The sequence below is a fragment of the Limulus polyphemus genome, unplaced genomic scaffold (genome assembly GCF_000517525.1).
Source record: "Limulus polyphemus unplaced genomic scaffold, Limulus_polyphemus-2.1.2 Scaffold1981, whole genome shotgun sequence".
In the NCBI taxonomy this organism is placed as follows: domain Eukaryota; kingdom Metazoa; phylum Arthropoda; class Merostomata; order Xiphosura; family Limulidae; genus Limulus; species Limulus polyphemus.
In genome coordinates this window covers 1-12,963 of record NW_013667591.1, presented here as the reverse complement: position 1 = coordinate 12,963, position 12,963 = coordinate 1, and the positions used below count along the sequence as shown (strand labels likewise).

Sequence of the window (12,963 nt, the reverse complement as noted above, 5' to 3'; positions counted from 1 at the left end):
TTTTCATCTAAAGAAAACTGACATTAATTTCTTGACAACCTATTACATTATTCACCTTTGACATTTGAATTAAATAAACAATGTATAAGCACCTTCTTAAAAACATTTTTAACATGAAGGTTTCTTAGTTACATTATGAGCTATAGTAAATGCGGCTGGTATAAAAAATTCATACAGTCACCTAATTGTATGCCAAGTTTGAACCAAATTATGTCATACATTTTTTACTAGATATCATTCTGAAAAAAGCATTGTCAGTGTTTAGAAATAAAAAGTATCAGAACACAAAATAATGGTCAATTAAAAGTCAGAATCCAAACACTATCACTATCAATACTGTGCAAATATTTCCTGAAAACACATTAAACAATTTAGCTTAAAAGCTAAATAAACATAACATTTTTCAACTAACATGATCCAATACAATTCTGAAATGTCAAAACAGTTATTTACGTACTGAACACTATAATAACTATGTTGGGAGTTCATTATATATATCAAATCATAATGAAAGTAAAATAATAAAATAAGCTAGCCCCTTAAAGAAAAATTACACCTCCCTTGCTTTGAATGCACATATGCATTAACTGTAACCACTATAGATATAGCTGCCATGTTTTAGTTTCCAGTAACTAAAATACTGGCAACACAAATCATGTACCAAAATACTGGACAAGTAATTTGTTATTTAAACACATTTGTTATGCAGGTTTGAGCTTTGAAAGTTCTTTCATAATAGACTGTTTGATTGGATATTAGTTATAAGATGTTATTTATCTAAGAGCAAACATAGACTGTTTGACTGCTTGTTAGAATATGGTTTTCTGATGATATTTATCTGAGAGAAAACACAAGCTGTTTGATTATTAGAATATAATTTTCTGATGCCATTTATGTGAGAATAAATATAGCTGTTTGATTGATCACAAGAATATAGTGTTGTAAGCTATATTTTTGATGAGTTAATTTTTGTTAGCTAGAGGAATATGTGGGTAATAATAATGTTAAGATCAGATAGGCATAGAAAATTTTAGATTTCACATCAAGTTTTCTAGTACATTCAAGAGATAATTGTGAAGATTGTACAGTTGTTTCAAGGTAGAATAGTCATTATTAGCTAGAAGAGTGAATCAATCAGTAATTTTGTTTTGTTTCAGCCATAATGTGATACAAGTAAGTTTATTCTTTATGTTAACTCAGTGCAGTTAGTGTCATCTATAAACATGGTCTACAGTTGTGTACGGTGAAGGAAGTTTGCAAAAATGTTGAGGAAGAAGTAAACTAATTTGATATTATTTACTTTGATTGTACATTGAATTATTTTTTCAACAAATAATTTAAAAGAACCTACCAACAAAAAAAACAATAGTTTTCTGATGTCACTTCCTTGAGAGCAAATATAGTTTGATTGATTAGTAGAATATAGCTTTCTGATGTCATATATGTAAGAACAAATATAGACTGTTTGACTGATTATTAGAATATAGTTTTCAGTTATTGTTTATGTGACAACAAATATATATCATTTGATTAATTACTAGAATATACTTTTTATATGTTATTTATACGAGAGCAAATATACTGTTTGATTGATTATTAGAATATAATTTTCTGATGTTTTTTTATGTGAAAAATACATATCATTTGATTAATTACGAAAATATAGTTTCTGATTTTCTTTGTGTGAGACCATATATAGTATAAGCATTAAATAAGCATATAATATCTAATCATTGGCAGAACAAGCAGTTCAGGAGTCCCGAAGCAAAGAAATGATCGGGGCCTCTTTTTTCAGAAGAAAAGACCAGACCAGGCCCCAAGGCATTGCCCTGTCTGCCCTGCACTAGTTCTGCCTCTGTACCTAATATTAAGACCTAAACTGCTACTTTAAAGTCTACAATCCATAATGTGGGCTGATTTATCAAAAGTGCAGTGTGAAAACTCAACATGTAGACATAAAAAGCCTACATGTTAAACTTTGATATTACGGATGTATATAGCACTTGACCTCCAATGGTTTGAAAGGATTTGTATTTTAATACATATTATATAGAATTTCAAGTGAAAAAAAACAATGTTTTGAACATAAATACTTCTATACAATTTTAAGTGTTTTCTTTTTATTCCATTTCTTCCTTGTAAACCTTGTGTCAATATATGAAAATCTTGGTTCAAGAAAGATAAAGTTCAGTTCTGGTCTATTTTATATCTACTAAATTGCCTCTCAGCAAGTAAAATATATATCTTTCTAAATAATGAAAGATCATTAATAAATGTTCTATTACAATAATGTATATTACTGAAATAGATTAACAAAATGAACTAAATAATAATAAATGATAAACTCAAGATATAATATCAGATCACGTGGTTCACATGTACTTCAGTTGGCTGATATTTGGTTACTTTAAGAAACCTTTTAGACTAGTGGTATTGGACAAACATTCTTTATTATTGATATTTAACACTTAAATGTAATTCATTTTCAGGTGTTTTAAGTGCATTTACTTGTGATATAAAGTGATGTTAATGTGGGAATGTTTGTATAATAATTGTTCACATTTTATTCACTGAAACTGTTAAGTTCCTTTGAAAGTGACATTTCACATATTTTCATATCAGGGATTCATTATAATAAACACATTTCAATCTGTACTTGATTCATCATTCCTTACCCAGTAAGGCTATATGAAGTATATGTGTGGAAATATGCCTCTTGTAGTAAAATGTAAGATATGAAGCTTTCAGGATATTCTATACTTTATATTATATCAAAATATCACCAATTACTTAAGTGGCCATTTTCCTGGTTTAACCTGACAGTTTTCATTAAGACCAGTCATTTTCACCAAACATGTATTATTCCATGTCATGCATTTTTACCTTAATTTTCATTATTTAATTGATTTAATTGTTCATAAAATCACAAATAATTTACATATAATATGAAACACTACGCATTTGTGTTGAGGTTTCAAAGGTCTTGATACTGATGTTGTGAAGACCAAGTAAATTTAGTTAATTTCAAGGAGAAATCAATATCTCCTTTCAGTATGTGAGCACACCACACCTATAAGAGCTATTTATTGCTTAACCACATATAAATGAAGGATTTAGAATTATCCTGACTGTGGCTTTGAGTGCTATGGTATGTACATGATTTTTTAGTTGTTTTAACTCTTAAATTTTTTGTGTCATAGTAACAGTCTTCAGTTGTTGAATTAGAAGCATCTCTGAAACTGTTTAAAACAAATTCATATTTTAAATTACTAATTTTTAAAGATCCTCACTGCACAGTACAAACTTTTTTAGGTTTTATAGACAAACCAAACACAACCTATTCCAAAGACCAATCACCCTGTTAGAAAACTAAGTTGAAGATTACTTTTACCCTGCTAAAAATTTATATTTGTGCTCCCTTGTTCTAACATGAAATAATTTTTAACACCTCAATTATATCCCCTCATTTAATACTTTTCTACTAATTATTTTTTATATGTTTCAACTACTTAACATATCTAATATATTACCCCAGGCCTCAACAAATCCTGGATGCCAGGTAGCTATGGTGACTAAACATTTCATCATGGCACCTAGTATTTTCTTCCAATTTATTTGTGCATAGGACTGTATTAAATAGAATTTGAATCTAGAACAGTTCTGGACTCTTGGAACTCCTGAACTATTTTTGCATAAAATCGAATTTTGTTTCTAGGATATATTGGCGGATTCAGCACTTCACGTTTTTCATTTTCTTCTTTCTCTCAAATCAACCAATAAATGCACGTGTTTAGACTCAAAAGGGACCATAGGCAGTTAGTTAAGGCAATACTATCAAGTGTTGTTGATATCACATGATCATTAGCATGCACACGTTGCTAAGAAAGTAAATAAATATACACTGATGCCTCAATTATCCGCACTGGTCCGAGGAAAGCAAAAAATTGCAGATAAGAGAAACAATAGATAATCGAGGCACTAGTGCATCTCACTACTTAGCCCACTGTTTAATCTAAATTTTTCAATATATTTAAATTCCTTGTTTTAAATTAATCTTTTTACTGTCATTTAATCACATTATCATGAAAAAATTATAAAAGTCATCACAATCATAATAGCAATGTGCCGGTCAGTCATTCGGTCACGCTCAATTTTTTCAAATTTTGTAAGTTACACAAGTCCAATTCCACCTTTTCTCCTACAATTCTTCCTCTTTTGATTGCCCCTCCCATTTTAGTTGAATTTAATCACTAACATAGATGTAAATAGCTCCTAAGTTTCAGCACTTTTTCTGCTATAGACCCTACCAATGCCTGTGCAAAATCCTTTGTTAAACAGACTGAAGTTACCAATTATCCATAGAGAAGAGCACAATGCATATCTGGGCAACACCCCAACACAACCTGAACATGGATCTGTGGTCAAAGAACACTCATCATGCAGCATAGAACGGTGGACGACAACTGAAGTTGAGTGAAATCTTTAAGAAATCTTAATGTGTATTTTGTGTGTCTTTTACACTATGTTTTTAATCACTAATCAAATAAAATTAACCAAGATACAAACAAATATTTGGTATTCCTATCTTAACAGCTAAAAATAAAAGAGGCAAGGTTAGGTTTGAACCAGCCGACTTACAATTTGAACAACACCAGATCCTGCATGCAAAAATCCCAGATATCATACAACACCTGAACTTTTGCAACCAAAATTAATTTCTGAATGACAATTTCTCCAAGACATGTAAATTATTGTCCAGAATTGTAATGGTACAATTATTTTTAAAAAATTGGGGGAAAAGAAAAAAAAATGCAGATAACGGAGGCACGTATAATCGAGATACTAGTGTAGCCCCATTTCCTGGTATAAATAGTAGTTAAGTTGGGTTAGACACACTGACTCCTGAGTTTGGGTGTTGGGTCCTAGATTCTGAAAATATGCTTGAGGCCTGTATTACTCAGTTAATAAATTAAGCATCATCACCATTCATTAATTACCCCAGAGTATACAAAAAGTATTATTTTTACATGTTCATATTTTTGCCTCTGAGATACTAAATGTAATCCCACAAGAAAGGCAGTAAATGTTATGATATACCAGTTTCTTCTTTTAATATTAATTGGCATTTAAATACAGTTCAAGATACTGTAATCATTTGTGTGATGAGAATATTCTAAGTTTTGCCTGTTTGTCATCTGGAATAAAATTGTGACTTTTCTTTTAATTTGAGTATGAAGTTTCAAAATAAATTAGACCTGACAGAATTTAGTTTTTCACAGTAAAAGAATATACACACACACACACACACACACCATACATACAGATTTCTGCAAGACAAAAAACAACAGCAAATCTACCCTTCTTTATTTTTCTTTTGTTTCCTTATAGTCAGAAATAATTATTAATAATCATATGATGTGTGGAAACATGTGTTTACATATGGGCCTATAAATATTCATTTTTATATTTTGAAATTTACTAATAATAGAAAAGTACTCACTCATCTTTTCCTGCATTCACAGCAGCATGCTTCATTAACCATATGGCTGTGTTCTGACACACAGAAACCAGTTCAAACACCACATCCTGCTGAGAGCTAGAACAAACACAAACTTCCTTGTACTTTTTACAAGTTTACCTAACATGCACAATCTAGTAGTTACCTGGATAGTACAGAAGCCAGTATGCACATCCAGAAATCCATAAAAATAATATGATTCAACATTAACATACAAAAACTTGAACTTAAAAGCCTATCTATTTTAACCCTGCAAAAAGTAAAACACACAGATAGCACTGGCACCTGCCAGTTTGTAAATTACAAGCATTTTTAAGATGTTAAGCTTAGATTATGGCCTTTTCTGTAATTTTAGGACAAAGACTAATTTCTATTTTGAAAGATAAAAATATATTTTGGATAGAAAAATATATTACATGAACAGGCCTAGAGAGGAAATGTATTGTACAATAACATTATCAAAGTTGAGAATCCAAAGAAATACTACAGGAAATAGTATTTTGAATATTTTTCTTGAGAATCATGCAATTTCATGCAGTATTTTTTCCGGAATACACAAGACAGCATTTTATTTCCTTGCTTTTCAAATTTATCAAATGCTATGCAAAGTTATTTTGTGTAGCAATTTCTGCTAGGTAAAATTTTTGAAACAAATTATCTTCTGGTTTAAATAAGCAGTGCTATTTTCCATCTAAATTCTAATGGACTATAACATTACAAATCTATTGCAACAGAAGACAAGCTAGTTAAATGGGCTGGGAATTATTTAAGTGGTATACGGCAGATGGTTGTTATTATCATAGACTATATTTTTCATGTTAGCTAGAGGGTGCATAATATAAACATCAAGTAAGTTTGTGAGAGAAGACTTAGAATATTCAAAATGGACATCATAAAAACATAGGGGCTTTGTAAAACATATAAAACAAGAATCAGACATAAATTTGGTTCAGCCAGTCAACAAGCCAGGTATGTATGTTTTCAGTGAAACATAAAGATAGACAACTGTTTTCTAGCCAGTAGAGTGAATCAGTCAGTATGTACATTTTTGGATCCATGTAAACTACTGTGCATACTGAATCACTTTAACAAGTAAATTGTTTGTTTTTTTATTGTAGTAGAGATAGTGTGGTTGTGAGCAAAGGCCTATTAGGCCTAGAAGAAGTTAAAATGTACAAGCATGTAAAGAAACATTAAAAAGGAAATAAAAATAATTTGTTTTTGTCATGTGGACTGGACCTTGAATTATCTTCACTGGATAATTTAAAAAAACAACATTATGACATTATAAATGTGGTGAAATCACAGTGGATTAATATTACAAGATATGTATCTCAGGGCTCTGTGCTAGATCTTTTGTTACTCTCGTAAATTAAATTAACCAATTAGTTCATGTGACAGTATCTTTGATGTAATCACTGCTCATGGGTAATTGATTATATTGTTTAGTCAATTAAATTGCCCAGTATAGAATAGAATAGAATAGAATAATCATTAATCTTTTCTTTTCTGAAATTACTTACATACACTTAACTGTGATCACACAAATGCGCACACTTACCTAGGAGTATTACCCAGCAAGGAATTTGTCCATCTGAACCGAAGCGCATACCTTAACTTGCTTTCTCCTCCCCTTTCATCTGCAGCAATAAAAAGACCCTGAAGTAGTGCCAGGTAGTTGTTTAGTGCAGTTTCTACAGCAGTCACAGTATGATTTGGATCACAAAGCAACTCCAATAGACTGTTCCGAGCTTGTGTCAACTCACTATACAAGTATAGTATAAGATCTTATTTTTGTATATTTAAAAAAATGACAGTTTTGATATCAATCAGTTCAGTGTAAATTTTGTTTAAACACATAACCTAGATGGTCTAATGAGAGTTAATAAAGACTGAAAAAGCATCACCCAGCTTGTTATAATATAGAACTCATCACATATGATGAGCAAATATGTTTCATATAACAACTATATAATTTGATACCTGTTATATGACTGAATTTTAGCATTATAGTTCAATTCACCTGTTGATTCCTAGAACTGAGGAAAAGGCCTTGTAAACAGTAGCCTACAACAGAACAAATGTTTATGAAATGCTATTATACACTATTCCTACACAAAATGCACATTGGGCCAATTATGGGTGCAGAATTTATAACTGTTGTCTGTAAGTTACATCATACCTCTTTCATAAAATAGTTAATTATCTATACTTATTACTAGGCATATATTTTTAGTTCTGATATATGTAGGTAGCTTGCTTTGATCAGAAGTTAATATTAAGCATAGTTGACAATATACTCAGTGGTTTCCAATTCATGACAGAAGACATAAATTATGTAACTAAGAACCCCAATTCTGACCAATCACAAAATTAGAAAGAAAAGTGTGGGTTTAATAAGACATCAATCATTTTTCAGCTGGAAATACAAGTGAGGAGAGTCAACTAGAGTGAACAAGCGTTATCTTTTAACCCTATCGCCACAGGTATCCTTTACTGCGAATGACACAAAATCTTAGCTAATAATTCGGATTTTAATAGTATACAAGTTCTAAGTTCTTAATTCTATAAGGCAATATTTTTAAAAAATCCTGAATTTCCTCTATCATGACACATTTTCTCTAAGTATCTTCTCTATTTTATCCATCACTCCTCCAAAAAGTATGAAATTCAATGTAAATTACTCACTATAAAATTGTCATTGCTCAGACAAACCATAATTTTTATAGCCTTCAATTCTGTATCATTACAGAGCTATCACATAGAAAATCATACACCACATACCACACCCACCTGTTACATCATCTTTTTCAGGATTCATTAATAGTTCTCTCTTCCTTTTAATTATACATTATCTATAACCAATAGAAAGCGAAGGTTTTCATCTATCAAATGACATATTGTATAACATTGTGTTCTGAACAGAATATTGTTAATTTCACTTAAAATACATGGTTCATTCCCATGGGGAAGTTAACGACTAGCTTGGATAAATTTGTAATGGTTTTTGTCACATTTTTAGAAATCCAGAAAATTTTTGAGAGTTACAGGAAATTGTCTACTTTTTACATGTCATTAATCTATGTTCTTTGGTGTAATATTTAATTAAATAAAAATTACTTAGTGCATTACTACTATTTGTACAAAAAAGGTAGAGTTAAGTGTCACTGACATGGGTAAGTATTTCTTGTCTTTCGTGTTTATTCTTTATTTACTATTATAAAAATAACTAAAATGTAAAAATACGGAACTCTTTAGGTTAATGATGTTTAGATTAATATTTCATGAGACACATGCGAGCAGCTCAGAGTAGCTCATGAGTAATGTAATTCATTAGCATAACTGAGCTGCACATTCCCCAAGTGATTTACAACTTATAATGGTGCAAATAGTGATTAGACACAGTTCAAAGGGCAATAAAACAATAAAATTTAATTATAAATAGATGTACACTTTTACAAGTTTAAAGCTACTTCGGATACTACATTTGAAGTCATTCTAGAAAGAAAAAGAAGGTAATTTTGTTTTATTTAGATTTTTTTTTTTTGGTGGTTACAAGGTCAGTGAAATTGATCTACCTTGTATAGAGTTATGGTAGAGAAAATTACAGATAAAATATAAAGTTTTACTGAAAATAAACATTTGAAATGTACTTAGAAGGTTTTAGAGATTATACAAATGAAATTTGAGATTTTTGAGAGAAAGAAAAGTGTTTTTGATCTTAACGTGAAAATCACTTTGCACAAGGACTATTCAAACAAATACTTGATATATTCAAGAACAAGTCTATTTTTAGTTTATTAAAAATACTTCACTAAAAAATATGATTTTTTTGTATGTTTACTGAAATACTGCCAAATTTCATGAAGATATACATATTATATTAAAAGTTAAGTCATATCAAATCTATAATGACTTTGAATGAGTACAAAGAGGCCACATGGTCAGTCAAATTGACCAAGCCCATTTTGAGAGAGTTAATATTATCTATTCATGAGTATAAATTACACAAAACCAATGTGCCCTTAAGAAAACAGACTGACATAACTGTGTAAGTATTTATGAGCAAGATTTATCACAAAAAAAATATTAACCCTCTTGCGACTACTTCCGTACCTTAGAAATAAATTCAAAAAGTGTTTTGGATCCTTTTTACTAGGAAGTTTCAGTGATTTTGTAGTAATGAAAATAACAATAAAATTCACCCACCACTGGATTCCATGTTCACAGATTAGTAGCTTTACATTGCAAGTTCAGTTACTTAGTTCATAATTAATGACAAACAATTAAAAATCATACCTGTAAATCGACCTTTTGCTCCATGCTACCTTTCCATTAGAACAATTTTAACAAAATGTCAGTGATTTATTGTTTTACTTGGTAACCTGATACTGCATGACACGTATCAAGGCAAGATAAAATGTAGTCCCAAAATCATCCATTCATTTCAAACTCGTACACTTGTATTCATATTATGTGGATAGATAAAATGAAAATTCTCCATAACCAAATGTTAATAATGAAGTATGAACTTACCTGTGTACCTGTGAAAGAATAGGTGAGATTTTGTAATCACATTGGTTGTAAACCTGAAATACCATGATTGACAGGTATATATCAGTAGTAACCTATACCAATTCTACATCATGTCATAAAGTAATTGATAAATCATTTGTTACCACACCCAACGATATGACATATAGCAAACTGTTGTCAGGACAACATAGTCTGCTTAAAACTAACAATATTACATAAAGCAAAATGTTGCCAGGGCAACATATAGGCTGTTTACAATCCCCATTTATCATTTTTTGACATGCTGTTGGTTTGATTTGGGCAGACATATATATGTATCAGTTTATGCATTATGTAGTCCGCAACAACAAGTTTATTGTGTACCCTTTTTTCTATTAATACAATGACAAAAAAAAGAATTTTAAATGGTTATAAAGTTTTATTTGTGTGTTTTCAAATACTAAATGCTTCTGGATCCAATGAAACCAATCAGACTAAGGTAGAGCATCAAGAGAGTTGTGGTTTGATGTATCACATGCCCTTGTTGGTCCAGCCAATTCAATCTGACACCCTGATTTCAGTTTTAACATTCACTTGATGGTCACTGACAAATGGGGGGGGGTGGAATTGGCTTTAGCAATCTTCGTGATGTTTTTTAAAGCCGATTTCAAGTTAGTAAAAGTATGGTTGCCTTGAAATAAATCTTGCATATTCAGCATGTATTAGTACTGTAGACATTTTCCATTTGTTGTTCAGTGTACAATAAGTAGTATTTTATTTATGTGAGATTGAATTATTCACAACTGCAATTTTGCATTCACATGCTTCCATGACCAAGAACTATAATTCTCTGGAACTCCCTATTTTTATAAACGTAATGAACATTATGTTTTCTTAATGAACTCCCTAGTCAGTCTCTTTTTCTTCAACACAAATAAAATTTAGTTTTAACTCCATGATTCTTATCCTATCTGTTCCTCCTGTTATTTGCAGTTATTATCCTTACCTGTAACCAGCGTAAAATAAATCAGTGAGTCTGAAAATACCCTCACACTGAAAGTAGTAAAGCTGTTAAGCAGTAGTATTTCTAGCTTAGTAGCTACGAAAATTTTATTTTTCTAACAATTAAAAGATAGTACACTCTACTATTAGTAGTACTACTTTATAAGTTTATCAAAGATAGGGTTAAGCTATGTATAATTATATTTCAAACAGTGTTAACTTTATTTATATAAAATAATAACAATAAAACTGCGTAACTATTGACTGATAGTGATAGCGTCGGTGATCAAATTATAATAATAATAAAAAAAGGGAGTATCCCGTTACTTGCGATAGTAATACTAATACTGTGGTAAATATAATGTTATAGTCCACCCTCTCCGGGAGCTAAAACTTAAATTTAACTTTTAACTTAGGACGTTAAAGTAAGTTAACGTCTTATTCGGTTATTGAGGCTGAGTTACTCTAATCTAGTCGGTAGTCTTAACTTAAGCCTTAAAGTTAAGCTTTTTTTATTTTAAATTTAATAAATAAATAAGATGTTGAAATCAAACGTCAGTTATTTTCATTCGAATGTAAGAAGTGCATACCTGCATATTTTAAGTGCTTGGCCGTCATTAGAAAACACTTTTATGGCAAAACGAACATTAACAGTTGCCTTCAAAGGATTACGATGAAACCAATGCGCCATAATTGTTTACGTATGACAAATATTAGGAACTGACGTGCAAAAAAAACGAGAAATTGTGTGACATTTTCTGTGACATCATAACCTTTATGAAATGTGGCTCCTGTGGCTTTCTGTCGCATAATAAAAGCTTTTTGTTTGTTTGTTTTTATTTTAATTTATAAATTAAGTTCAATAATACTTTAAGTTAATATCAACTTCTTATATTTAAATGAATGTAGTAGCCACTAACTGACCTACAACTTAAAACAATTTTGTGAGTATGTAATGATGATAATGTTTGTCTTTCACTTATTTAAAAAAAAAATAGTAATATAGTGTTTCGACACATTGGGGACGCTCGATTATTGTTTTCCCTTTCACTTGTATAGAACAAAAACAAAACAGTGTACATGACCGCAAAAGCAATTTTTAACTGTCAGTTGCTCAGCAATATTTATAGAAATATATAACAATTATTATCCGTTGGTTCTTGTAGCTTAATGAAAATATTTTTAAAATGGGCATTTTGTAACATTCAAGATTAATAATAATACCAAATAATTTTAATTCTCTAAGTAAAATTTATCCAAGTCTTCAATAACACAGGTATCACAAACTTTATAACCTTATCGCTATGAAATGCCTGAGAGAAAAATTAAATACAAATTTATAGATACTTCAACCAGGGTATATGAGTGTATTTGCTTCCTGGTTTAAAGACTTGTGCCACTTTCCTTATAGATTAAAAAAAATTACATAAACGTTAACTATACTTCCAGTACTGGAAGAATTTCTGAAGCAGATATAAGTGTTATATATTCGACATCAAAAATTAATCAAACGATGCACTTTACTAAATGCAATAGAAATCTCTATTGAACCTGCAAATAAGGAGTTGACTGTAATTATTATCTGGCTTATTGTAAGATGCTCCAATTTAAGTTTTGTATGTTACAACCACTGGTGTAACAGACATAGGTTCCGGCTGTACAAGGAACTTGGATACCAAAGAGTTATGGGACATAAAAAGTAGGTCAAATTTTCTTAACGCTATACTAGTACAGCTAGTTTCTATAAAAATACAATTTATAAATGTTAGAATTAAAACATAATCTTAACCGTAGCCCTAAAAGAGTCTGTAACACAACTGGTCATAACGCAACCGGCCTGATGAGCTTTGGCATAGAACAAAATGCTTCGTCGGGAGCTGTGCTTACCAAATAGTATTGTTGCGTCATCGAAGTCACATGACTAGTGT

At 30.5% G+C, this 12,963-nt stretch overlaps 1 protein-coding gene across 1 annotated transcript in view; it reads right to left on the bottom strand.

The window, feature by feature from the left end:
* LOC106465558 (BRO1 domain-containing protein BROX-like) overlaps nt 1-11,798 on the bottom strand; it is a 45,096-nt gene extending 33,298 nt beyond the window's left edge. The window contains exons 1-3 of the mRNA XM_013925785.2: nt 11,626-11,798; nt 7,080-7,283; nt 5,501-5,596 (exon numbers count right to left, since the gene is read on the bottom strand). Coding sequence (XP_013781239.1) covers nt 5,501-5,596; nt 7,080-7,283; nt 11,626-11,726 — 401 coding nt within the window. The 5' untranslated portion in view covers nt 11,727-11,798. The remainder of the gene's footprint in view (nt 1-5,500; nt 5,597-7,079; nt 7,284-11,625) is intronic.
* Nucleotides 11,799-12,963: the final 1,165 nt, after the last annotated feature.